The sequence below is a fragment of the Vipera berus genome (genome assembly GCF_964194415.1).
Source record: "Vipera berus genome assembly, chromosome: 1".
Lineage (NCBI taxonomy): Eukaryota > Metazoa > Chordata > Lepidosauria > Squamata > Viperidae > Vipera > Vipera berus.
The window spans coordinates 253129102-253154731 of NC_138202.1; the positions used below are offsets into that span (position 1 = coordinate 253129102).

Below are 25630 nucleotides of genomic sequence, written 5' to 3' on the forward strand. Positions count from 1 at the left end.
CTACATGGCTTAGGCCCAGGGTACTTGCGAGACTACCTGCTGCCATTGTCAACCTCCCATCGCCCGGTTCGCTCCCACAGTCGGTCTTCTCAGGGTGCCGTTGGCCAGGCAATGCTGGCTGGCGACCCCCAGGGGGAGAGCCTTCTCTGTGGGCACACCGACCCTCTGGAATGAACTGCCCCCGGAGCTGCAGACGGCCCCTGACCTTCGGTCCTTCCGCCTTGACCTGAAGACCTGGTTGTTCCAACAAGCGGGCCTGGACTGACTACGGTTTTTAATTAGGCTTTTTACTGGGTTAAATCGTCTCATAATTTTGCATTTATTGTTTAATTCTCTTTTAAATTTTTTACTCTATGTTTTTTAATTTTTATTGTTGTGAGCCGCCCTGAGTCCTCAGGGAGAAGGGCGGCATATAAATTTAATCAAATCAAATCAAATCAAGTGGGCTTTTGAAATGAGCCAAAATCAACTACAGAAAAAGGATCCTGCAGAATACAAAGGACATGTTAGCATGAAAGATCAATGGGACTTTGCATTTTTGGAGTGAGAAAACCAAGTTAAAACTTGTTAATTTAAACAATTCTATATTATGGAAGAGGAACTTCAGCATGGGGCAAACTAGCTGTTGGGTCCCTCCTTGAACTAGCTCTGATTCAGCAGAAACTACCTGGACATTTGATATGGCAGCGCTAATTAAGAATCTTTATTGCACATTAGACTGAAGCCACTTAAATTAATTGACTGCCTTCTGTAAAATGTAGATGCAACAGTTATTGCACCCTCCCAATTTAAGCCAGTGCCTCTTTCTCCTGCCTTTCCCACGGTTTAATGGACACCTTGCTCTGAGTTCCTCATGTTTATTGTGAGGTAGCAGTTGGTTATTGACAATTTTGGCATTCCTGCCAAAAGAAACTTTAGCTCCCAATGTATTTCCCACAATAGCATCATGTGTATCAAACTGAAAATAGACGGTAGGATTGATTACAGTCTCAAGTAATCTTTACTGTGATTAACTGTGCAGAGTTAACACTTTCCCTTTTCTTTGTCTTTGTTATGAGTAAAATAGCAGGGTATTTTATGGAACAATATAGCATTATAATTATTAACCATAACACAGAATTTCCATCACAATTTCAACATGGTTTTTTATCCATATGGATTATGAATCTTATGGATTCCCTATGTGTATTAAATGGTAGGCATGCTTTCTTCCTGTCCCACAATAAGAATTGAAAAATTGCTTCAACTTCCATCAACAAGATTCAGACAATTAAACATTAGTAAGTTTGGTTCCTCAGTCAATCTCAGCTCGACTCAGTTCTTAAGTCGAATCTACAGTATTAGACAGGGTTTGAAACTTAAGATACATAAAACTCAAGCAAAGTGATAAAGACAATAGTTTTAACTAAATGTCCTCGTTAAAGGTATTATATTTCATACATTCCTATAAATGTATGAAAAAGAGGCTTCACTTTCTTAGGGTCTTGCAGAAGAACAGGGTAGAACAACAGCTAATGACCCTCTTTTACCGGTCTACTATAGAGAGCGTCCTCTCGTATGGTATTGTGGTTTGGTATGCTGGTCTGACAGCCGCGGATAGGAAAGTATTACAGAGGGTAGTGAGCACAGCACAAGACATTGTGGGCTGTTCCCTGACACCACTGGATGACATCGCCAGGGCTCGTTGTCTTGGAAGAGTGAGGAAGATCCTCAGGGATGACTCACACCCTGGACGGTATCTCTTTACTCTCCTACCATCCGGTAGGAGATATAGGAATGTAGCCAGCCGTACCAACAGGCTGAAAAATAGCTTTTATCCGTGGGCTGTTAGGCTTTTAAATGGGACATAATCTTATGCAGAATTGACTTGGGAGGCCGGTGTGTTGTGTAGTTGGTTTACATGGTGTGGTGGGATGGAGGGTTTGTTGTCACTGTGTGTTGGGGGGAGAGAGCACGGGGGGGGGGAGGCTCAGCTAATCTCAATGTACACATGTTGTACTTTGACAATAAAGGTTTATTATTATTTATTATTTTATTATTAAATGCTATGCTTGGAACGGTATATCTAACTACTATATGAAGCATGTTTTGGATGTAGGTCAGAAAATATTCACTCTAGGCATTCTTATTACAGTTCACTACGGTGACCTTCTCAAAGAGTCATTTGTAGTTTTCACTGTGGAATTACAGGACGATATAGCTTGGATGCTGATAGGCACAGGATCAAAATGTACACAGGTAGTCTTAACTAATGACCACAACTGAGCCCAAATCTTCTGTCACTAAATGAGACCATTTTAAAGTGAGTTTTGCCCCATTTTATAACCTTTCTTTTCAGTTGTTTAGTTAGTAACAAGGTTGTTAAATGAATCTGACTTCCCCATTGACTTTGCTTGCCAGAAGATTGCAAAAAGTGATGACATGACTTAGGGACACTGCAACCATTATAATATGAGTTGCATAACATGAGCATCTGAATTTTGATTACCTGACCGTGGGGATGCTGCAATGGTAGTGAAGTGTGAGAAATGGTCATAAGTCACTTTTTTAAGTGCCATTGTAACTTTGAACAGTCACTAAACGAACTGTTGTAAGTCGAGGACTATCTTTGTATCATTTGGCTATACTAGCAAATTCACCATGCCTTAAGGCAGTTATGGAATCCACAGTTCTATTGATCTTTAAGCCTTGCTCATTACGGCTGAAACCCTTGCCTCCTGTCTGTCTCCCAGGTGCTCTTTAGCACTCAAAAGCAAAAGTAACAATGAGAAAGGGTTAAAAAAAACAACAGCAGGAGGTTGAGCTATAACAGGGGTCTGCAACCTTGTCAACTATAAGACTTGTGGACTTCAGCTCCCAGAATTCCTCAGCCAAATGAGACTCAGCAAAATGGTTCCTTTACCAAATGTTGTGAAGCAGCAGTTATTTTAATGCATATGTCCATTCATGTAAGTCCAACCTAGTGGAAGCCCTTCCTATAACCCTAACTCTTTTGTTACGGTTAAATTCTGGGATAGGGGACTGGCAAATAAGATTGGCAGAGAATATCTCTGGTAGCGATGCATATAAGCTGAAGTTGCAGGAGATCCCCAAAAGTAAGATATATAATTGGCCTAAAGGCTTCCGAATCTGATCCTAATAAGCCTTCTAAAAACAGGAACAACAATAATTGCATCTCAGTAATTAATACACAGGAGCAATTAAGAAACAAACTTGGATATAGGAATATTTGTTGGCTGTACACGGCGGTGGGATTCAAATATGTGAACAACCAGTTCTCTGTGTGGATGCCGCTTCCGAAAGTCCATTCTGGGCCTGGGCAACAAAAAATTAGCTACCGGTTCTGCCGAGCTGGTGTGAACTGGCTGAATCCCACCACTGGCTGTACACCTGATTGTTGTGCTACTTCGTAAGTACATCCAGTTCTTGAGTCTATCATGCCTGAAATCAGACTCAGCTGAAAATCCGATCCTGTCCCATGATTGCATTTTATATACTTGTATCACACACATTGTACCGTAATTGTTATAAGCTGCTTTACGAGGAAATTTGTGATTGAAATCTGAGATGAAATAAAATATATCATGGTTAATAGCAAGGCTCATTTATATATTCCTTCAAACATAAAAGTTAACAAGTCTTTAGAACGAAGACATATTTTAGCTACTCACCTTGCTATAGTCTATTAAGTCTCCTTTGCCTTGAGTCTTAAACCATGTAAGAAAAACAAATAAAAATTACATTATTACAACCCTGTAAATTATAAGCTGCACAAAACTCTAAGAAAGATCTAACATGTTGTGCTAAATAGGTGAAGGTTTTCCTGTCAGTCATGTCCAACTCTAGGGCATGGTACTCCTCTCTGTTTCTTGGCCGAGGGAGCAGCATTGTCTGAGGATAATTTCCATGGTCATGTGTCCAGCCCAGCTTTATGCCAAAGGCAGCACGGAACGCTGTTACCTTCCCACCAAAGTGGTACCAATTAATCTACTTGCATTTGCATGCTTCAGAACTGCTAGGTGGGCAGGACTAGGGGCAAGTAACAGGAGCTCACCCCATCGCATGGAGCTCGGGTCTTGAACCCAGGCTATGAGTTCTCCAGCTGACAAGTTCAGCTTCTTTTTACTACTGAGCCATCGTGCTCCTGTGCTAAATAGAAAATATATATTTCATCAGGTTTAAGGACTCACATTTGGCTTGTCAGGTGTCTACTAATTCCTGTTCTACTGACATCTTTCAGAGAATGGACATGATACACGCTACAAAAGAAACTACCGTAGTTCGTTCAACCACTTCTCAAGTGGAACTCTTTCTTTCGTTTCCGAGAAAGACTGTGATGAGTTTATGGATCAATGAAGCATGGCCCTTAGCCATATTCCGCATTACTTTCCTCTATGCAATTACAGTCTCATGAGAAAGAATGGGAACAAGCAAATTACATCCACCTCTGCATGCAACCTATAGTAGCAAATGCAGCTCAGAAGGATCAACCTTCTATAAAGACAGGGCTTGCAACGTAGAAAATACACACTGTCAAACTTTTTGAAGGGTTCCCCAGAAAGAGAAGAAGGAAGGGAGCAAGGTGGGGAGTTTCACTCTATTTCTCATTTAAACTACCCATTGAAGAAAGAGTCATATATTAAAAGACTAATATCAAGGCTTACATTAAAATGCTCCTATTGAGATAGCTTTTGGGAAGGAAGCACAATCATAAGCAAGCAATAATATCAAAGCTAGTAGGCTAACACGTGCCCAACCAGCTGTGTTTTGAATTATAATCATATATGCATGAGCAGCTCATTCCCTCTGCTTTATGCTAGAAATATTCAATTATTGTAAAACTAAAACTGTAGGGAAGGCAAGCATATTTTAAATTACATTTATTTTTGTATTTTAATAAAATTGAGTGTAACCGGATGAATTTTAAAAAGAAATTACCATAAGAATCATAGACTTTATGCACATAAACACACTCAACAGTAGCACATTTAATTTCTAGGTCTACTAAATAATAAACATGCAGAAATAGGAAAACTGTTTCTTTTTATAAATGCTTAATATTCTTCAAATGGAAGAAAAAAGAGAATTATAACAATAATACCTTTTGTGGAACTGTATAGTTGGATTCAGACTCTATAGCTGTGATTAATGTTAACTATGATTTTTTAAAAAACAAATTAATAGGAGGGGATGATTATGATATTGCAAGATGTACAAACATAGCCACTATAGACATAACTACTTATTTACCTCTTTAATTTGCTTAATCCAGACTTCTCTTCCAACAAACTCTTGATGGAATATTGCAGGAGCAGAATTTAAGTTAAATGGCACGGAACCATTTGAATTTCCATCAATAAATGGCTGAATATCAGCATTTAGCTGAAAGAAGGGGATTAAAGTTAAGAGTAATTATCCACAGGAAATGCATTTAACAACAACTAATATTATGTGAAGTTTTAAACATGCAAATTGCAAAAGACAAGAAAAAATGCCTTGTACCAATGCACACTATTTAGGGGTTTAATATAACAAGATGCAAATTTTGAAGAAGTCTGTGAGAACCTGAGCATGTACAATACTAGATAAATAGAATAGGATCTCTGTAAATATCCAGAATGGAAGTCAGATTCTGTTCTTGCCAGGACACTACCTCCATATACATAATTTTACTTCAAATCTTGGTGGTTTGGACTTGTAGGCCACAAAGTGAACTTTAAAAAGTAAACCAAATCTGGTGACATTTGAAATGACTTTTTTTTATGTGGATACCCTGAGCTGAAAAGAGGGTTAACTCCTATTTTATCCTTCAGTAGGAGTGAATGTCAATAACTCATTAATCAGAGAGAAAGTAATATAGACTACTGGCAATATTAATCATATGTGATTTGAATCAGCTCTCAGATGTTGTTATCTATATATTTGTGGGCTATTCTCTTCAGGTTAAGCAATATAATACAAAGTGCAAAAAAACACCCCAAAAACAAAGGCAGAAGAGCAAAGAAGTGGAAATTTAACTAAACCAATCTTACCCCAACACCATTCCCTATAACAGGGGTCTTCAAAACTTGACCCTTTTATGACTTGTGGACTTCAACTCCCAGAATTCCTCAGCTAGTCATAAAGGGCCAAGTCATAAAAGGGACAAGTTTGAAGACCCCTGCCATATAACTTCCAACCTTGTTTCTGTTGTGTCTACAGTACACACTAATCTACAAACTGCTTTTTCTTCTTTAAACAATTTGTCTCTCATTTTGAAAGTCCCATTAATCCCATCCAAACATGATTGTGTCACTCTCCCACTTCCTCTCAACTTATTCACTTTGTACATTTGTTTGACCCTCATTCATTCTCCTTATGTGGCAAAGCTCAACATATTTCTCTTCTACTGGTTGCACAATTTTGTGTTCAATCTATATAATAATAATAATAATAATAATAATAATAATAATAATAATAATAATAATAATAATAATGATGATGATGATGATGATGATGATGATGATGATGATGGAGGAGGAGGAGGAGGAGGAGGAGGAGGAGGAGAAGAAGAAGAAGAAGAAGAAGAAGAAGAAGAAGAAGAAGAAGAAGAAGAAGAAGAAGAAGAAGAAGAAGAAGAAGAAGAAGAAGAAGAAGAAGAAGAAGAAGAAGAAGTTGGAAGGTACCTTGGAGGTCATCTAGTCCAACCCCCTACTCAGGCAGGTAACCCTATATACCATTTCAGACAAATGGTTGTCCAGTCTCTTCTTAAAAACTTCCAGTGTTGGAGCATTCACAGCTTTTGGAGGTAAGTTGTTCCACTGATTAATTGTTCTAACTGTCAGGAAATTTCTCCTTAGTTCTAGGTTGCTTCTCTCTTTGGTTAGTTTCCATCCGTTGCTTTTTGTCCTGCCTTCAGGTGTATCATCCATTCATTCTTATTTGACCCTATCTTTACTTGTTTCACCATACATACTGTAGTTACTTTTAACAGTTCAGTCTTGTGCCGACTCTTGGCAACTTTATAGGCAAATGCTCTCCACGCTACCCTGTCAAGCTCATTGCTGCCATCTAATGGGCATCCAGAATACAGCCCAGATACGGTAGCTCTAAACTCCAAGTTATGTCCTATATAAGATATCTGAAGAGGAGACTGTCTATGCCTTAGATGGGTAGTTCAACAAGGATACACAATCTCTCTTCTGTCAACCTCTGCAGCAATCAATGTTGTCCCTCATCTGCCCTATCCGGCTTCTCTTCTCTTGTCTTCTCAGCCTTGAGCATTCAAAGGTGAAGGCAAGATCGCATACAGCTCCAAATTCAACAAGATTTAGCATAGAAGATTGGCAAGGGGATGGTAGCCAGGGGACTGTTGTGTGACAGCAGAAACCAACGCAGCTGCAAATGCTGCAACCCTGTTACGCTGGCTCCCAAGACTAAATTAAAATGTGATAATAGCCATCTTTCCCTTCTCAGTGTCTGCTTGGGAAAGGAAGATAAAGGCCTCCGCCGCCAGAGCAACAGGAGGGCCAAACAGCAAGTGTGGAAGGAGAGAAATGGTTCCATTTACCCAGAATAGTCAGTCATTCCTTTCTCTCTCTCCCTGTTTTATAATTAAACCTTTCAACCTCAGGTTGCTTTGGCCTCTTACGGATCAAATTGGGAGGGGGTGGGTGAGTGTGTACTATATTGAAACAAGTGTCTGTTAAGAATCACCAAATAAGGGCAGAAATTATTTCATGAAGAACATCTTCAACACTCATTCAAATGTCAGTTAAAAAGTTTCTCGTTTCAGATGATCTTTACATAGCTATTGACAGGGCTTTTTTCCCCTCATAGAACGCTCAGAACGGAGTTCCAGCACCTTTTTTGGATGGAACCTTGTAGGGTAGGCAAGGCGGGTTGTATGACATGTGTGAGTTCCGGCACCTTTTTCTTTTACAAAAAAAGCACTGGCTATTGAACTATGGTTATTCTAATATTTTAACTGAGTCTTTATGCTGGTGGTTTCAATTTGTTTGTGGTAATACATTACAGTTACTACCTGCCACACATACTATGAATAAAATGGGATGCAATTTTCTAGATAAATACATTGAGAATTTCCAGGGCGGCCAAGCACCCTCTTTCGTCCCCTTTCACAGATGCTCAAGCAGCTATCATAACTCCCCAATTCTCTTTAATTCCACACTGAGCTCCCTGTAAACCTTCTGCTCTTTCTTCCTATTCACTCACATTAGCTTCCTGGGATTAGTTGGCTACTTTGACAGCTGTCTCAGTTTTAAAGGCTGTAAGTATATTGACATAGTACAGTGAAATGAATGCTGTGATATGCTAAATACGTCATATAAGTATCTTTCCATGCAGTTTAGCCACAAATGAACTAAACGTGTAAGGGTTTTATTTTTATTTTTTTAAGAAACATATATTATCTACAGAAAGACATGCTTCTTGAAAAAGAATGCTGGCTGCTTGGCCATTTGGGAAGCTTTTAAAGAAGAGGGAAGTGATACCTTATGACACATAGACATGTGCTTGCCATAATTAAACGCCATCTTCTGAATTCCTGCAGCATGCTTTGCCAATTCCATTGCAGCCTTGCAGCTTTTTGCCAGCAAAACACAATGAGATTGGAAAACCTGCTCTTTCCAATCTGATATTCTGATGTCGTCTGTAAGAATGTTTTCCTAGAAACACAAAGAAAGATGTTACACATTCTAAAAATAATCAACAATGGTAGAACAATGTACTTATTTAATACATGCCACTTGAAGCAATTCATTTGGCTGGCTTAAGGAACAGAAATTATAGAAACAAATGGTTTTCAAAAACGTTAGGCTTCTGAGGAATATTCTCAATATCTTTCTCCCTCTAGCATATGTCTCCCTTAACTTATAAACCAAGCTATAAATTCCTGTGATCTCTATACCGATCTCTATGCTGGGATTGTAAAGTGACTGAATTATAACTAACTACTAATTATCACACTACTAATGTAAGTATGATTACAAAGCAAAAGAAAACAAAAATTTAAATATTAGCCTGGAAGAAAATATAAGTCTATAAAAAGTAGTGATTACATGAAAAGCTTTGTGATGGACAGAGGAAACTGAACACTTTCTTGCTTTCTTTCTAGAATCGTCCCCTTCTGCTGCTTCAAAGGAATAGTAACAAAAGGAGTTTCAGGACATAAGACATAAATATACAAATAAAGGCCAGTTTCGTTTAGTGGTTAAGGCACCAGGCTAGAAAGCAAGAAACCATAAATTGAAGTCCTGCCTTAGCTATGAATCTTGGCCCTGAGTTATTTGTACAATTATAAAGCTGCCTTCATACTAAGTCCTTTATAAACACATTTAAATTTGCCTGGATAGTACAACAACTACTGCTACTCAAGATCTTAGGAAGAAGCTTTCAGAACCCTAGATACTACTGATTTAACCTGAGATCCCCTGATAAAGAAAAATCCCATAAAGAACCTGCGCTCATGCCCATTTTTATAGGAAATGTAATATCCATACACTGTAGGTTGATATGATATAATTATTCAAAATGGTTCACTAATATTTTGATTATATCTAGAACTTTTTATTACTGCCATGACCTCTTTCTTGTCTATTATCCACCATGAAGAGATTTAATGGTCTCTATCAAGAGTAAATAACTGCAAAAAAGCACAGAATCTATGTGGTCACTGCCTTCAGGATGGACTGGAAGACAGCTAAAAATCCAGGCAAAAAGTGATTATGCCATCTACACAATTCTGGCTCTATGAGGTACTTCAATTAAGTTGCTCAAAAGAGAGAACTAAATTTGCATGACACTGTAATTTCTAGCAAGGTATTATCTGACATGAAATTGGTAAGAAATGATATAAAATCCCTGCATTCAGTTGTAATCTTCCTCCTTTGTGGCCACTGCCAAAGAGTGCTGTGTTGCAAGGAGATAATATGAGACTGATGGGAAAAGTAGTACAATTCCTCAAAGCCAGCTTGCTGAACGTTATCATTTCATTTCATTGTTTTCAACTTCCATGAAGGAGGTGATAATGGAAAAAGAGAAGGCAATAAGGGAAACCACACATTTAGTCTTCTATGTGTGGTAGTTCAGTAAATGGCAATCACGTTTAAGTTTAGAACATTTCCTGGATTTCAAGCATAGATAAGAATGGACACCCAAATAAAATGTTAATTATCTGCTATTTTATGCAATGAGCCTTGAAGATGAAAAGTTTTGGAATTGGTGAATGAGGACAACACAGGAATAGGTATCAAGACACGTGCTTTAAAAACCCGTTAGTCAACTGCATGTTCACCTGAAATCTGAATTACTATTTGCTTATTAATTTAGATGCTGACCATCTCATTCTGAAAAGTGATTTTATTCATTTTTATTTAAATGACTATGATTTCATTTAAACACTGTTAAACCTTGATCTTTAGTTATGCAGAAGAATCATAGGACTGACAAAAGGAACAGATTTTGAAAGGAGTCGAGTTTGTTGTCAAGTAAGGCACATGTTCATTTTTCATTTTTTACATTTTACCTAAAATGAATAATCTCACTAGGCTCAGTATAAATGTCTTGCTGTTATGATTTGCAGAAATGTAGCAACTGCATCAGGCAACTTCCTCCAGAACTGGAAAGTTTATGTGAATGGTAAGAAGAGAAGTGGAAGATGCAGAAGAACAGGCTGCCACAAGGAAATGTAGTGTTTCTGACATTGTATAACATATATACGAATGATTAACCAGTCTCCAACAACACACATCTATTCATCTATGCCAGTGATGGCGAACCTTTTAGAGACCGAGTGCCCAAACTGCAACCCAAAACCCACTTATGTATCGTCGGGTGCTGGGTGGGCGTGGCCCATTGGGTGGGCATGGCCCACTGGGTGGGCGTGGCTCTGGTGGTAACTGCAGACTTGGTGGGACTAAAAAGTTCAATCAATCAATTCCAATTTTGCGAGATCTTTTTTTCCCCATGAGAAGTTGAAATTGATTGATTGATTGAACCTTTTTTTTTGCATACGGCACTGGAGTCCTAAAGAGGAAAGGTTTTATAAAACCCAGCTGAAGGGCTAGGAATGGGGCGACGGAGCATGTTCCCACGGAGAGGGCTCTGCATGCCACCTGTGGCACGCGTGCCATAGGTTTGCCACTACAGATCTATGCAGACGATACAGCAGTGGCCACATAAGGATCAATTTTTGATGAGATAGCTGGGAAGTCTATGCTATGGTAGCCCTTGTAGAATTAAGAATGTATTACACCATGAAGGGAATTCAACCATCTATGTTGCGCACATCAGCTTTGGCCTTGAGTGTCTCTGCAGCAGAATATGCTGCTCCAGAGTGGCGCACATCTGCACATGTGAAACAAGTTGATATCACCATTAATGAAGCAGTGACAGGATGTCTCAAACCTATAGCAATTGAGAAGATATATCCTCTGGCTGGCACTGCTCACGATCAAGAAAAAGGTAGCAGCGGATGCTGAGAAAACTAAGCAAGAGAATGATCCTTGACATCCTCTGAATGGCCCCAAGCCCGCGGACTCACATCTAGGAACAGCTTTATGGCACGAACAAACATTCTTGAGGGTACACAAAAACAAAATCAAGTTAAAAAGATGGAGGAAGAAGACCATCAAGTAATAACATTAAAGGAGGATCTGGCTGAAGAATCCAATCTCCCTTATAGTACTTGGAGGACCCTGAATAGGTTGAGATTTGGAGTGCCTAAGTGTCAAGTGTCAATCAATATGCCAAGTGAAGGCTCTTAGCAGATAATAACACGCTGTGTGAATGTAGAGAGAAACATGGTAGCTGTTATGTTGGCTACTACCAGAAACATGTACCAAGAATGGCTTATTTTTGGCTAATGACAAAGCCAAGAAGGTGGCTTCATTTTGGCAGTTTAAAGTTTGATCTAAACATGGAAAAAAAAGGAACTGCATCCAAAGAAGGCATTCAGTTTGAGTACCTATTAATAAAGAATGCAAATCAACTGCTTCATTTATTTTAATTAACATTCTGCAAGGATTGTCTGCCCACATGTGAAATAAGTAGTTTCCTATAATGTCAAATTTATTTAAAAGTAACTAGTATAAATGCATAGCAATGGGTGGTCCCCATCCTGAAAATAATTGGCAGACCCAAACATTTCTCTAACAGTCCATACTAATTGCTGTTATAAAAATATCTTTGTCTTGAGCCTTAAAGAATAATTACTGAATAAAATGCTATGAAAATGATCACTACGTACACTCCAATGTAGGAGGTCCTGAGAAGATTTTTTCATAAGGCTTATCTATCAATAAAGATGTGTGCATATATACACAAAACAGGGAAGCTGCTTTCTCTTAGGATATTTCTAAGGAATAGCAAGATGGCATCAGCATACACAATAATGCCTCTGATATTACAATGTTGGGGAAAAAATACGATGGGTGAAATTTCCTGAAGATAGCCAAATATTATGAGATTTCTATATTTTCATATACCCCATGAGATTTTAGCCATTTATATTTTAAACTTCACACTTTATAAGAACTAATTTTCTCTTGTAAGAATTGTTGTTAGCTGCGAAGTCGTGTCCGACCCATCGCGACCCCATGTACAACGTTCCTCCAGGCCTTCCTGTCCTCTACCATCTTCTGGAGTCCATTTAGGCTCACGCCTACTGCTTCAGTGACTCCATCCAGCCACCTCATTCTCTGTCGTCCCCTTCTTCTCTTGCCCTCAACCTTTCCCAGCATTAGGCTCTTCTCCAGTGAGTCCTTCCTTCTCATTAGGTGTAAGAATTACAGCAATGCAATCCCTCACTTTTGAATTCAAAAAGATATTTTGGAATGCCCAGAAGCACGAACATAGAACTTGCCTTCATTCAATATTCTAGCTGGAGAAGTCTGGGAGTTGAAATCCACACATATTAAATTTGCCAAGTTGGAAAAACACTTGACCTAAACCATGGAGGACAACCTTCTTCCAAGAATATCTGCCCAGTCAACCAGCTCCAATAGGGAGGATTTGCCCCATGTTCCTCTTTTAAACTTTGCCATCCCATGGGACCTGGGAAGTGTGCTTTGTTTCAGTAACTGTCCCTATGCTCTCAATACTCTCCCATCCAATACAGCAGGGGTCTCCAACCTTTTTGCTTTGGTGGCCCAGTGAGAGACGAAGGGGCAGGCACCTTATGCACGCATGTGCAAACGTGAATGTGGCCACACATGCACACGCAGGTAAAAACAGGCTGCGAGCATGTGCACCACACAAATGGGGCTGCAAGCATGCGCATGAGACTCTCAGCAATGGCGGCGCCTGTATGAGGCTTATGGCGCTACCGCTCCAGGCTCCCGGCGATGCTACTACCAGTGCGAGGATCGTGCCGCGGTCTGCAACAATGGCGCCCCCATATGAGGCTCGTGCTGTGGCCCGCAGTGATGCCCTGGCACGAGGATCGCGCCACCGTCACTGCGCAAGGATCACACTGTGGGCCACCTGCCACTTGAGGCGCTGCCACCATCTGTGCAATACTAGTGATGCTGCCACTGCCTGCACAACACTTACGGCAACGGTGGCACGAGGGGGGGTGAGCATGCGCACACGGGTGTGCACTGCCCAGCTACTCATGCAGCTCGGTAGCCAAGAAGCCGCAGCCCATAGGTTGAGGACCTCTGCAATACAGGACAGGCCCCCCCCAACTCTGCTTTCCTTTGTACCTTCATATACGCCAAAAGATCTTTTATAAATGAAGCTGAAACTTTCACAGTACTAATAGAAACACCGTATAGTATGATAAGTTATGACACATACATAATTCAGGAGTAGTCTGTAAAGTCTCAGTATAATTTACAGTTCCAAAAATATATTTAGGATGCAAATAAAAAGATAACATTTCTGCCGACGTTTATTGCAACCACATTTTAAAATGAAAGCAAAAATATGACAGTTCATGTAATGGGGGTGAAACTGTTTTGTTTGATATTATTAAATACAGAAAACATACAGGCTAAACTGGACTAAGTATTAGGAGAAAGATTTAGAATTTGGAAATAGGCTATTCTGATTCCATCTTTCGTTTTTCTTGTAAATTCTATCTAGTCCTTTCTATGGCTAAGCATTGCCCCCATTCTCATACAGATAGGTCTCACATATGCAGGCCAAGCAGGTCCACTTGTTCCTCAATTAGTAAGTTGTGGAGAATTACGGTCTTATTACAAACAAACTTGGTATTAGCTAACAGAAGCCTGAAGCAAAGATACCCAGCAGCACCACAGAGAACGTAGGAAGAAGCAATTAATTCTGAAGAGGACGGCATCTCCTTCTCCTAGAACTCCATCCAGGATTTCCCATCTTATCTCCCTCTGCCGGTCACTGTGGTAATTTGTCTCCTGTCCCTGTAACTCATGCAAAATATTCTCAATCTAAGCTATATCCTCAAGCCCTGAAACATCCTTCCAATCCAACTTTCTCTTGACTATCAAACGCCACTCGAGTCTGACTATCAAATGGGCTTTTCTGCCAGCACTGCTACAGTATAATGTAATAGATCCCAATTACTCAGCTTACTTCATATCACTTGCAAAAAAAATTATTTTTTGGCTGTCTGCCAAGAATATGCAATACGCGTGCCCCCTCCCCAGATATCTTTCCGGAGGTCAGTGGGATTTTCCAGGCAGACTCGGGACACTAGGAGGTAGAGGGGGGGAAAGCACAAAGAGACCCTGGGTGAAGTCCAGAGTACAGGTGGTCCTCCACTTATGACCCCAATTGAGCCCAACATTTCTGTTGTGAAGTGGTACGGTAGTTGTGAGTTTTGCCCCATTTTACGACCTTCCTTGTCACAGCGGCTAAGTGAATCTCTGCAGTTGTTAAGTTAGTCATACATTTATCAAATGAATCTGGCTTCCCCATTGATTCTGCTTGTTAGAAGGTCACAAACAGGCGACTGCATGACTGCGGGACACTGCAGCTGTCATAAATATGAGTCGGTTGCCAAGTGTTTGAATTTTGATCACATGTCCATGGGGATGCTGCAATAATTGCAAGTAGGAAAAACAGTCGTAAGTCACTTTTTTCAGTGCTGTTCTAACTCTGAATGGTCACTAAATGAACTACTGTTAATTGAGGACTACCCGTACTTAAAAAAAGTTGAGCTTGAAATAATTTTAAATATAGAGGTACAGGTCGTCCTCACTTACTAACAATAGGGACCAGCAATTCCCATTGCTAAGGGATACAGTCATTAAATGAAATGTCTTGTGACCAATGCTGACTTACAACATCAGTTCCAGTTGCAGTTGTTAAGCAAATTACTGTGGATCACTAAGTATGATGTCATGTGAACACAACAGGTAACTCTTGCTGGGGTTCCTCATGGACTTTGCTTGTTAAAAGCCATCTATGAGGGTCACAAATAGTGATCACATGACTATGGGATGCTGCAGCCATCATAAATGTGCAGTTTGCCAAGGGCCTGAATTGCAATCACATAACTTTGTGGCTGCAACTGCAAGAACCACTTGCAAATCTCCTTTTCAATACTGTCGTAACTTTGAATGGTTGCTAAACAAGTGGTCGGTAAGCAAGGACTACCCGTATCACAACATGTGCCTTCTTTACCCTATCTTAGTTCACTTCTTTTGTCCCAATGAAATGCAGCCAATGGAACTTGAGTGACTTTTCCAAGCCATCAGGCTGTGGAGAAAAGAATAGAAAATACCGTATATACTTGAGTATAAGCCGACTCGAGCATAAGCCGAGACCCCTAATTTTACCCCAAAAAACTGGAAAAAAGTTATTGACTCGAGTATAAGCCGAGGCTGGGAAATGCAGCAGCTCACGGTAAATTTCAAAAATAAAAATACAGGTAGATAACAATAAAATTGCTTTAATTGAGGCATGTGGAAAAGAGGGTCAACAAAAACAATATATTATCAGTATATTCAACAAAAACAATATATAACATTAAAGTATTAACAATAACTTTAAATGTACAAAAACCTTAACTCAATAAGCAACCAAGCTAAAACACAAGCATCAAAATCCTTCAAAACTGGATTCTTCCTCCTCATCTGTATCTCCAAACAGAGCTTCAGCTGTAGCTGGTGTGAGGTTATCATCATATACATTGTCACAGAGTTCGCTGTCATCACTATCACAGCTGTCGTCCTCATACAAAGCACTGTCTTCACTGCCATCCATAGCATTACTTATGCCACATTTCTTGAAGGCGTGCTTCACCATGTCCTCTGGAATCTCTTCCCATGCATCACGAACCCACTTTGCTATCAGTTCTATGTCAGGCTTCATCATATTTCCACCTTTTGTTAGTCAGGCTTGACCAGATGACATCCATTCGCACCACATCTTTCGCACACGGTCTTTGAAAGGTTTATTTAAACACACATCTAAGGGCTGTAATACAGATGTAAGCCCACCTGGAATAACGGCTAAAGTAACTTGAGAAGACTTTGCCAATGTTTTTATGTCATCAGATGTGTGGGCTCTGAACATATCCCAAACTAGCAATGATGGTTTTTTCTTTAAGGCTGCTCCTGGTCGTCCATTCCAAACTTCTTCCAGCCACTTTTTTGTTCCATCTTCATCCTTCCAGCCTTTAACATGTGGGCGCACTGTAATTCGTGGTGGGAATTTGACCTTTTTAGGCAAGGTCTTTCTTTTAAAAATAATGACAGGCCGCAGCTTAGTTCCATTAGCCAAACATGACAGAACAACTGTAAAATGGTTTTTCTCATTACCTGTGGTTCTGAGTAAAACAGTTTTGTCTCCCAAACTTGCCACGGTTCTGTTGCTTGGAAGATCAAAGGTCATAGGTGTTTCATCCATATTCCCAATATCTCCCAGGTCATAGTTATGGATCTTTCTTTGTTTTATGATGAATGAATGGAATGACATCACTTTTTCATCAAGGTCTTTTGGCAACTTCTGTGAAATCTTTGTTCTTTGCCGCAAACATAGGCCATGCCTATTCATGAAGCCAGTACACCATCCTGCTGACGCAACAAAATTTTCAATGCCTGGTACTTTTAATTTGTCATCTTTAGCCATTTGAAGGGCACGTAAGCGAATTCCCATGCGTGTTACGCAGTAACCATTTTGACGACACTCCATAACCCATTTATGCAATTCAGTCTCTAGAGCCCCATATGGAGTTGTTAAACCACGTCGAGCTTTTTTTGCCTTTGGAATCTTTTCCAAGTCAGCTTTCATTTTCCGCCACTCCCTCACTTGTTTTTCATCAACACCAAATTCCCTACTTGCAATACTGTTATTGCTTTTTTCTGCTCTTGACACAACCTTTAGTTTGAAAGCAGCTTCGTATGACCTGCGTTTTTGTTTTGGTGCAGGATTAGAAGTACTGGGATCCATTTCTAACAGGAATGGGGAGGTCTGCTAGGGAGGCGGCAGTCAAGCGTTGTTTCCCTCCTCGTGCGTGTGTGTGTGTGTGTGTGTGTGTGTGTGGCAGTCAAGTGTTGTTTCCCTCCTCAGTCAAGCGTTATTTCCCTCCTCGTGCGCGCGTGTGTGTGTGTGTGTGTTTCCCTCCTCAGTCAAGCGTTGTTTCCCTCCTCGTGCGCATGTGTGTGTGTGTGTGGGGGGCAGTCAAGCGTTGTTTCCCTCAGTCAAGCGTTGTTTCCCTCCTCGTGCGTGTGTGTGTGTGTGTGTGTGTGTGTTTCCCTCCTCAGTCAAGCCTTGTTTCCCTCCTCGTGCGCATGTGTGTGTGGGGGGGGGGGCAGTCAAGCGTTGTTTCCCTCAGTCAAGCGTTGTTTCCCTCCTCGTGTGTGTGTGTGTGTGTTTCCCTCCTCAGTCAAGCGTTGTTTCCCTCCTCGTGCGCATGTGTGTGTGTGGGGGGGGGGCAGTCAAGCGTTGTTTCCCTCAGTCAAGCGTTGTTTCCCTCCTCGTGCGCGCGTGTGTGTCAGACCCACGGGAATGGCTGGTAGGGAAGCGGCATTCCGGCATTCCCCCCCTTCCTGTGTGTCGAGCCCACGGGGCTTGACACACAGAGAAACGCAAATGCCGGACTGCCACCACCTGTCGGGCCGAGCACGCCCGACATTCGGACGGGCCGCGGGGTGACTCACCAGACTGCCAGGCTCCCGCAGGGCAACCCACCAGGCCCCAAAGCCTCCCGCCGTCGCCCGTCGTCTCCTGGAGGGCCGGGTCAGCGCACGGCCCTCCCCAGCGGACCGGTAACCGCCCGGAGCAACTTGCCAGGCCGCAGGGTCGTTCGCAGGCATCCTCGCCTCCTCGCCATGCTGCCGGGTTCCGGAAACGGCTGGCCACGCCCACGCTACTCCGACGGATCGGGGAATGGGTCAGCGAGAAGAACGGCGCAGCAGCGGGCCGCCTGTCAGCTGGGGAGGCCGCGGACCAGCCAGCCGGGTTCCAGAGGCTGCTTACAGGCCGGGAAGGGGCCGTACGAAGAACTAGGCGGTGGCTGCCCAGCGGCCGAGCCGCAGGGCAAGAATGGGTGCCTGGGTGGGTCAGGGGGTGACGGAGACAACCGGTGGGCCGGGAAGGGGTTGAGCGAGCAGCTCGCGGCGATCTGGGGTGGTGGGGGAAAAGAAGAGTCTAGGCAGAGCTCTGGGGGAAAAGAGGGAGGTTTAGGCTGGGGGGATAACTTACCGGCTGCATTGGTGGTGGGACGGGAGCCAAAAGGAGGGGACCATGGGAGGCGGGGTTTAAGTAGGGTGGGGGCGTGGTGGTGTAATTAAGGGTGTGGTGGTGGGAGTTAGCCTTGCCGGTTATTTAACAGCGTTGACTGTGCTGTAAAGTCAACGCTGACTTCATTTGTCTTTGAGCGAATGTTTATGCGGATAATAAACACGGCTTAGAAGAACCAGCTCCCGTTCCGGTGTCAATCTTTGGGTGGCTCGTCGGACGGGGCCTGAAAGTAAGTCAGCGTTCCTTTTTCTTACTTTGCGGGGAGCTCTTTCCTCAGAAGTTTGCTATGGCAGAAGGCACGGAGGATGCTGCACCACTGGCTGAGGGGCAGGAGGAAGCTGGAGCTGCGGCTGGGCTCTTGGAGTCGGTGGAGGTGGGGGAGGAGGCGTTGCCCTCGGTGCGGCGGAAGGAAAAACCCCCTCCACTCGAAGGCTCTGGTCCGGGGCCTCAGGAGGCTGCAGTGCGGAGTCGCAGCAGCGATCGGTGGACGTATTCTGATGGGGATCATCGAGGACTCGGCCAAGGCTTGATGAACCGGCCTAAAGGTGCGTCTACTGAGTGGAGGGAGCGGTGTTTCGTGGAGGACAGCGGTGAAGAATGGAGTTACTCCACCGTTCCGGGCAACCGTACTATGGAGGTTCTCAGAGAGCGGTTCGGGGAAGTGAGGGGTCGGGAGCCTGGGCTTTGGTCTGTTCCAGATGAGTCTGACCAGGGGCAGTGGTCCCTCCCAGGTGGCCTTGCTCGGCGGTCTAGCCCACCCCGCTTTCGTATGGACAGCCCAAGGTACCAGGGATCAGCTCGCCAGCCTGAGGTTCCCAGAGGTCCCGGGGTTTCGGCTCCCACTACGGCGGTACCAAGCGGCACGACTCCCTGGGACAGCGTAACCGGAAGACCAAGACAGCAGCCGTTACGACCAGATGGGGGGGTTCCAGCCCAGGGGATGCCGCTGGGTCCTTGGGGTCAAGGGCTGGCGTGGGGTCCTCCGCCCCTGACCGTGGTCTATGATGGTCATCCAGACCGCCTGGCAATGTTTTTGGGGCAGGTGATTAATCACATGGACCAATACGGCCCGGCCTATACGTCCCAGTGGGCGATGGTAGTGGCTGTCACAGCGTGTCTACAAGGAGAGGCTGCGGCCTGGGCGGCTGACCTATACGGCGATCATGCCCGTGAGCTCGGGGACCTTGGTCTTTTCCTGGAGGCTTTACGGGCCCGTTTTGAGGATATCTCACGGGTGCTCCGTGCCGAGGCCGAAGTGTTGGATCTGCGCCAACAAGGAAGACCGGCAGTACGTTACGTTGGGGAGTTCCGGAAGGTGGCCGGGAGGCTACGGTCATGGCCTGAACGCCTTCTTGTGCACCACTTTAAGGCTGGACTGGATAGTGCTTTGCGACGAGCTTGTGTGGTAAGAGGGGTTCCGGCCCGTCTGCAGGACTGGTTCCGGGTGGCTATTGAGCTGGACATTGGCTTGCAGGATACTCGAGGAAGGTCTGAGGGGATGACCGGGGCCCGGCGGCCGGCCGAAAGGGTGAAGGTGGAGGAGCGGCCCGGCCTGCCGGTGGCCAAGGCCAACCCTGTACCACCACCACGTCCTGGTATTAGGTGTTTCCGATGTGACCAGCCGGGTCACCGGGCGGCTGAATGCCCGCTCCCGCCAGCCCGGATGGTTCCTCCAGCAACTTCGACACGGGCTTTGCCTGCTAGGAAGACCTCGGAGCGGTCCCGAACTGCTTATCAAGCCGCTGACGACAGCCGTCGGGACACGACACCTCCTTTGGCAACCGGGCCCGTAACTACCCAGACCGCGCCGACGGAAGACCTTGAGGATCTGGAGCTGGAGGATGATCCGATGGTAAGCGCTCCGGTGTGCCCTTTTGTGTTCCCCGTGGTGTTGGTGAGCCCCGTGTCTGGGCAAAGGCGGGCGGTTAGGGCTTTGGTCGATTCGGGGAGCACCCGGTGTCTAATCAACCGGAAAACAGTGGCTGCAGTGGGTATCCGGTTGCAACGACTGGTAACCCCTCTGCGTTTCCAACAAGTGGATGGGTCGCTCCTTGGGGGGGCTCCTATCACCCACGTCACCGAACCTGTCCGGCTGGAATTGGGGGCCACTGGGAAGTTTTGCGTTTTGTTGTGGTGCCCTCTATGACTGAAGCTCTTATTCTGGGCCTTACGTGGCTTGATAAATGGGGCCCCACGATTTGGTGGGAGGGGGGTAGTCGTCATCTTCGGGTGGGTCTGGGGCCCGAGCCCCCTCTCCACCATTCCTTCCTGGGGCCGGAGGACACGGGGACGCGGGAGAAGGTTTGCGGGGTCACGGATGATTCGAAGGTGCATGTACCCCGGGACTACTCGGATTTAATGGACGTCTTCGATGAGCGGGAGTGCGATTCGTTATCACCCCATCGGCCGACGGATTGTGCTATTGAGTTCGAACCTGGGGCCAGACTACCTAAGCCCCGTATGTACGCCATGTCTCCAAAAGAGATGCAGGAGTTACGGCGGTACATAGATAAGAACTTGGAAAGAGGATTTATTCAACCAGCACGATCCCGGGTGGCGGCGCCAGTTCTTTTTCGTGAAAAGAAGGATGGGGGCTTGCGCTTGTGTGTGGACTACCGGGGGGTTAATGCGGTGTGCGTGGAGCACCTCTATCCCCTTCCTTTGATGAAGGACATGCTGGCCCATTTGGCGACAGGCCGGGTATTCACCAAGTTGGACCTCAGGGAAGCCTATTACCGGGTGAGGATCAAAGCCGGGGACGAATGGAAGACCGCGTTTAATTGTCCTCTTGGCAGTTTTCAGTTCCGAGTGATGCCATTTGGCCTACAGGGAGCTCCCGCTGTGTTCATGCAATTGATCAATCAGGTCTTGCATGAGTTCCTGTATCGGGGTGTTTTGGTATACTTGGACGACATCCTGATTTACTCGGACACATTGGAGGAGCATGTGCTTCTTGTGCGGCAGGTGTTGTCAAGACTGCTGGAAGCGCAGCTCTATGTTAAACTGTCCAAGTGTGAGTTCCATAAGGCCCAGCTGGACTACCTTGGGTATCGTATATCGGCGGCGGGGGTGGAGATGGACCCTAAAAAGGTACAAGCCATTCAACAGTGGCAGGCTCCGCAGACTCGGCGGCAGTTGCAAAGTTTCCTTGGCTTTGCCAACTTTTATAGACAATTCATCCCACGTTTCGCAGCTATCGCCCTGCCGTTAACAGATCTACTGCGCACACGACAGTTGAAGACACGCCCGCGTCCGGGGTTGAAATTGGAGTGGTCCACCGCGTGTCAGCGGGCGTTCGAGGAACTAAAGTCCCTCTTTGCTAAAGAGCCCGTTTTGAGACATCCCGACCCCAAGCTGGCTTATGTCGTACAGGCGGATGCGAGCGATGTTGCTCTTGGGGCCGTCCTCCTTCAGCGGAACAGTGCCGGGGTCCTGCAGCCGTGTGCTTATGCCTCTAAGAAACTGACTCCCACTGAACGGGCCTGGGTGGTGTGGGAGAAGGAGGCTTATGCGGTCCGTTGGGCTTTGGAAACCTGGCGACATCTTCTGGAGGGGGCCTCCCGTCCGTTCGAACTGTGGACGGACCATAAAAACCTGGAAGCCCTACAAACCCCTCGTCGCTTGTCGCCTAAACATGTCCGATGGGCCTTATACTTCCGTCGCTTCCGTTTTGTGCTGAAGTATGTGCCGGGGGGTCGGAACTTTCTGGCAGATGCCTTGTCACGCATGCCTCAGTTTGACAGCAAGAGGGAGGAGGTGGTGCAGGCACTCATCCCGACACTGGCAACTGAGGGGATTGGGTCGGAGAGTGCTAGACAGGTATCGGAGGAGAATTTGAACCAGGCCATCCAAAGGACCTTGCAGGAGGATGCCTGGTTGCGGAGTAATCCGGGACTATTAACTATGCGGGACGGTTTAGCGTGGCATGGAACACGACTGTATGTACCCGAAACCGTGCGGCCACGCGTTCTGCATGGGTGTCACGACGCCAAACAGGCGGGACATTTCGGGTTTGTGAAAACCTTACATCTGGCACGTCGTCAATTCTGGTGGCCCCGCATGAAGAGTGACATCGAGCAGTATGTACGGCGTTGCCATATTTGTGCCACTACAAAGCCCCAAGTTGGGAAGCCTTTGGGGTTGTTGCAACAGGTAGCTGACCCACCCAAAGCCTCCCGCCGTCGCCCGTCGTCTCCTGGAGGGCCGGGTCAGCGCACGGCCCTCCCCAGCGGACCGGTAACCGCCCGGAGCAACTTGCCAGGCCGCAGGGTCGTTCGCAGGCATCCTCGCCTCCTCGCCATGCTGCCGGGTTCCGGAAACGGCTGGCCACGCCCACGCTACTCCGACGGATCGGGGAATGGGTCAGCGAGAAGAACGGCGCAGCAGCGGGCCGCCTGTCAGCTGGGGAGGCCGCGGACCAGCCAGCCGGGTTCCAGAGGCTGCTTACAGGCCGGGAAGGGGCCGTACGAAGAACTAGGCGGTGGCTGCCCAGCGGCCGAGCCGCAGGGCAAGAATGAGTGCCTGGGTGGGTCAGGGGGTGACGGAGACAACCGGTGGGCCGGGAAGGGGTTGAGCGAGCAGCTCGCGGCGATCTGGGGTGATGGGGGAAAAGAAGAGTCTAGGCAGAGCTCTGGGGGAAAAGAGGGAGGTTTAGGCTGGGGGGATAACTTACCGGCTGCATTGGTGGTGGGACGGGAGCCAAAAGGAGGGGACCATGGGAGGCGGGGTTTAAGTAGGGTGGGGGCGTGGTGGTGTAATTAAGGGTGTGGTGGTGGGAGTTAGCCTTGCCGGTTATTTAACAGCGTTGACTGTGCTGTAAAGTCAACGCTGACTTCATTTGTCTTTGAGCGAATGTTTATGCGGATAATAAACACGGCTTAGAAGAACCAGCTCCCGTTCCGGTGTCAATCTTTGGGTGGCTCGTCGGACGGGGCCTGAAACCACCTTTACTAGCCATTCCTGCGGGTCTGACACACACACACACACACACACACACACACGCCGCCGGGCTCGGCTCCTCGGCAGGAGGGGCAGCCCCCGCCGCGCCCCCCTCCCCTCCCGGCTCACAGCGCCGCGCCGCCGCCGCTTCCTCCGGGCAAGTCGGGGGGGCTTGCAGGGCGAAGGCACCGGCCGGGGGGCAGGCAGGGCGGGAGGGCGGCCGCGCAGCTCAGCGCTGCCCCGAAGCCACAGCCAGCCGCCGCCGCCCGTGTCCCGGCGGAGAGAGCCTGCCCTGCGGAGCACACTCGCTCGCTCGCTGCCTCGCCCGGGACCAGCGGCGCCGCCCCAAAGCCACAGCCAGCCGCCGCCGCCCGTGTCCCGGCGGAGAGAGCCTGCCCTGCGGAGCACGCTCGCTCGCTCGCCCGCTGCCTCGCCCGCTCGCTCGCTCGCTCGCCCGCTGCCTCGCCCGCTCGCTCGCTCGCCCGCTGCCTTGCCCGGGACCAGCGGCGCCGCCCCAAAGCCACAGCCAGCCGCCGCCGCCTGTGTCCCGGCGGAGAGAGCCTGCCCTGCGCTCCTGTGCGCTCCAGCCAGCCGCCCTCCCGCCCTGCCTGCCCCCCGGCCAGTGCCTTCGCCCCGCAAGCCCCCCCGACTTGCCCGGAGGAAGCGGCGGCGGCGCGGCGCTGCGGGCCGGGTGGGGAGGGGGGCGCGGCGGGGGCTGCCCCTCCTGCCGAGGAGCCGAGCCCGGCGGCGTGTGTGTGTGTGTGTGTGTGTCAGACCCGCAGGAATGGCTAGTAAAGGTGGCGGCAGTCCGGCATTTGCGTTTCTCTGTGTGTCAAGCCCCGTGGGCTCGACACACAGGAAGGGGGGGAATGCCGGAATGCCGCTTCCCTACCAGCCATTCCCGTGGGTCTGACACACACACGCACGCACGAGGGGGAGAAACAACGCTGGACTGCCGCCACCTCTACCAGCTCTGCAAGGCTCTGCCGCTCCCTTCTCTCAGCAGCCTGGCCCGAACGAAGGGACAGTTCTTTTTTTTGTTCACTGGAGTATAAGCCGAAGTGGATTTTTTCAGCCCAAAAAGTGGGCTGAAAAATTCAGCTTATACTCAAGTATATACGGTAATTATAAAAATGTTTCAAAATGAAATGCACGAACTGCAATAAACTAAAGTTTCTAAAAAAAACCGATTCTACATGATTTGAAGTACATCCTAATTTGTGACACTGCTGTTCGTCACACTCTGTCACACAGACAATATGGCATTACAAACTTCAGTTAAATCTAAGTCAGAACAATGCACAGGCTGGGGAAAAAAACACTGCAATTTGGATCATTCAGTCCTTCAGCTATAAGTGAGATGATTCAACAATCTTTATTTTCCCATCTGTGTAGGAAAAAAGCCAATAAAATTGTGAGTCTTCAGCAGCAACACAGTAACCCTGCAAACAACTTGCATGTGATTGATGTCTCACTTAGCAGATGTCTTACTGCTTGTTGGACATGACAGGACATATTTTATTGGTCTATTAATATATGCCTTTGATGTTTGTGATAAAAAGGGTTAGAATAAATGGACGCATAAAATGTATTGTATTTTATTCAAATTCCACAGAAAACCATATTTAAATGAGAAAAAGAGAGGGCTCCATCCTTATATCACGAAATATGCCTTAAAAGAGAAAATTAAATGTAAAAAGAGAAAGAAAAATGAAATGAAGATAGATAATAAGAGAGCACAACTTTCTTTGATTACTATTATTTAGAGGTAAACTTGAGCTTCAAGCTGACCTTCATTCTATTCTGCCTTTTGCCATGCAATCTTTTCTCCATTTTTTTTAGACAATTACTATAACACATCAAGAAATCTAGCTTTGTCTGAAAGGGCTTTGGCAGGTACTACAAAGATAAAATTATACTACTATACAGAACTTCCAAAGAGATGTACATAGGCAATCCTCTACCTACAGTTACAGTGAAGGCTGGAATTTTGGTTGTAAGTTGTTGTGACTGTTAAGCAAGT

General features: G+C 45.8%; 1 protein-coding gene across 3 annotated transcripts in view; it reads right to left on the reverse strand.

Moving 5' to 3' along the window:
- PDSS2 (decaprenyl diphosphate synthase subunit 2) overlaps positions 1-25630 on the reverse strand; it is a 98913-nt gene that overhangs the window by 12685 nt on the left and 60598 nt on the right. For all 3 annotated transcript variants that reach the window (XR_014026613.1, XR_014026614.1, XM_081329177.1), the window contains exons 5-7: positions 8493-8666; positions 5251-5382; positions 3672-3707 (exon numbers count right to left, since the gene is read on the reverse strand). Coding sequence is in view for 1 of the 3 variants with exons in the window: in XM_081329177.1 (XP_081185303.1) it covers positions 3672-3707; positions 5251-5382; positions 8493-8666 (342 nt within the window). In the remaining 2 variants the exon portion in view is untranslated. The remainder of the gene's footprint in view (positions 1-3671; positions 3708-5250; positions 5383-8492; positions 8667-25630) is intronic.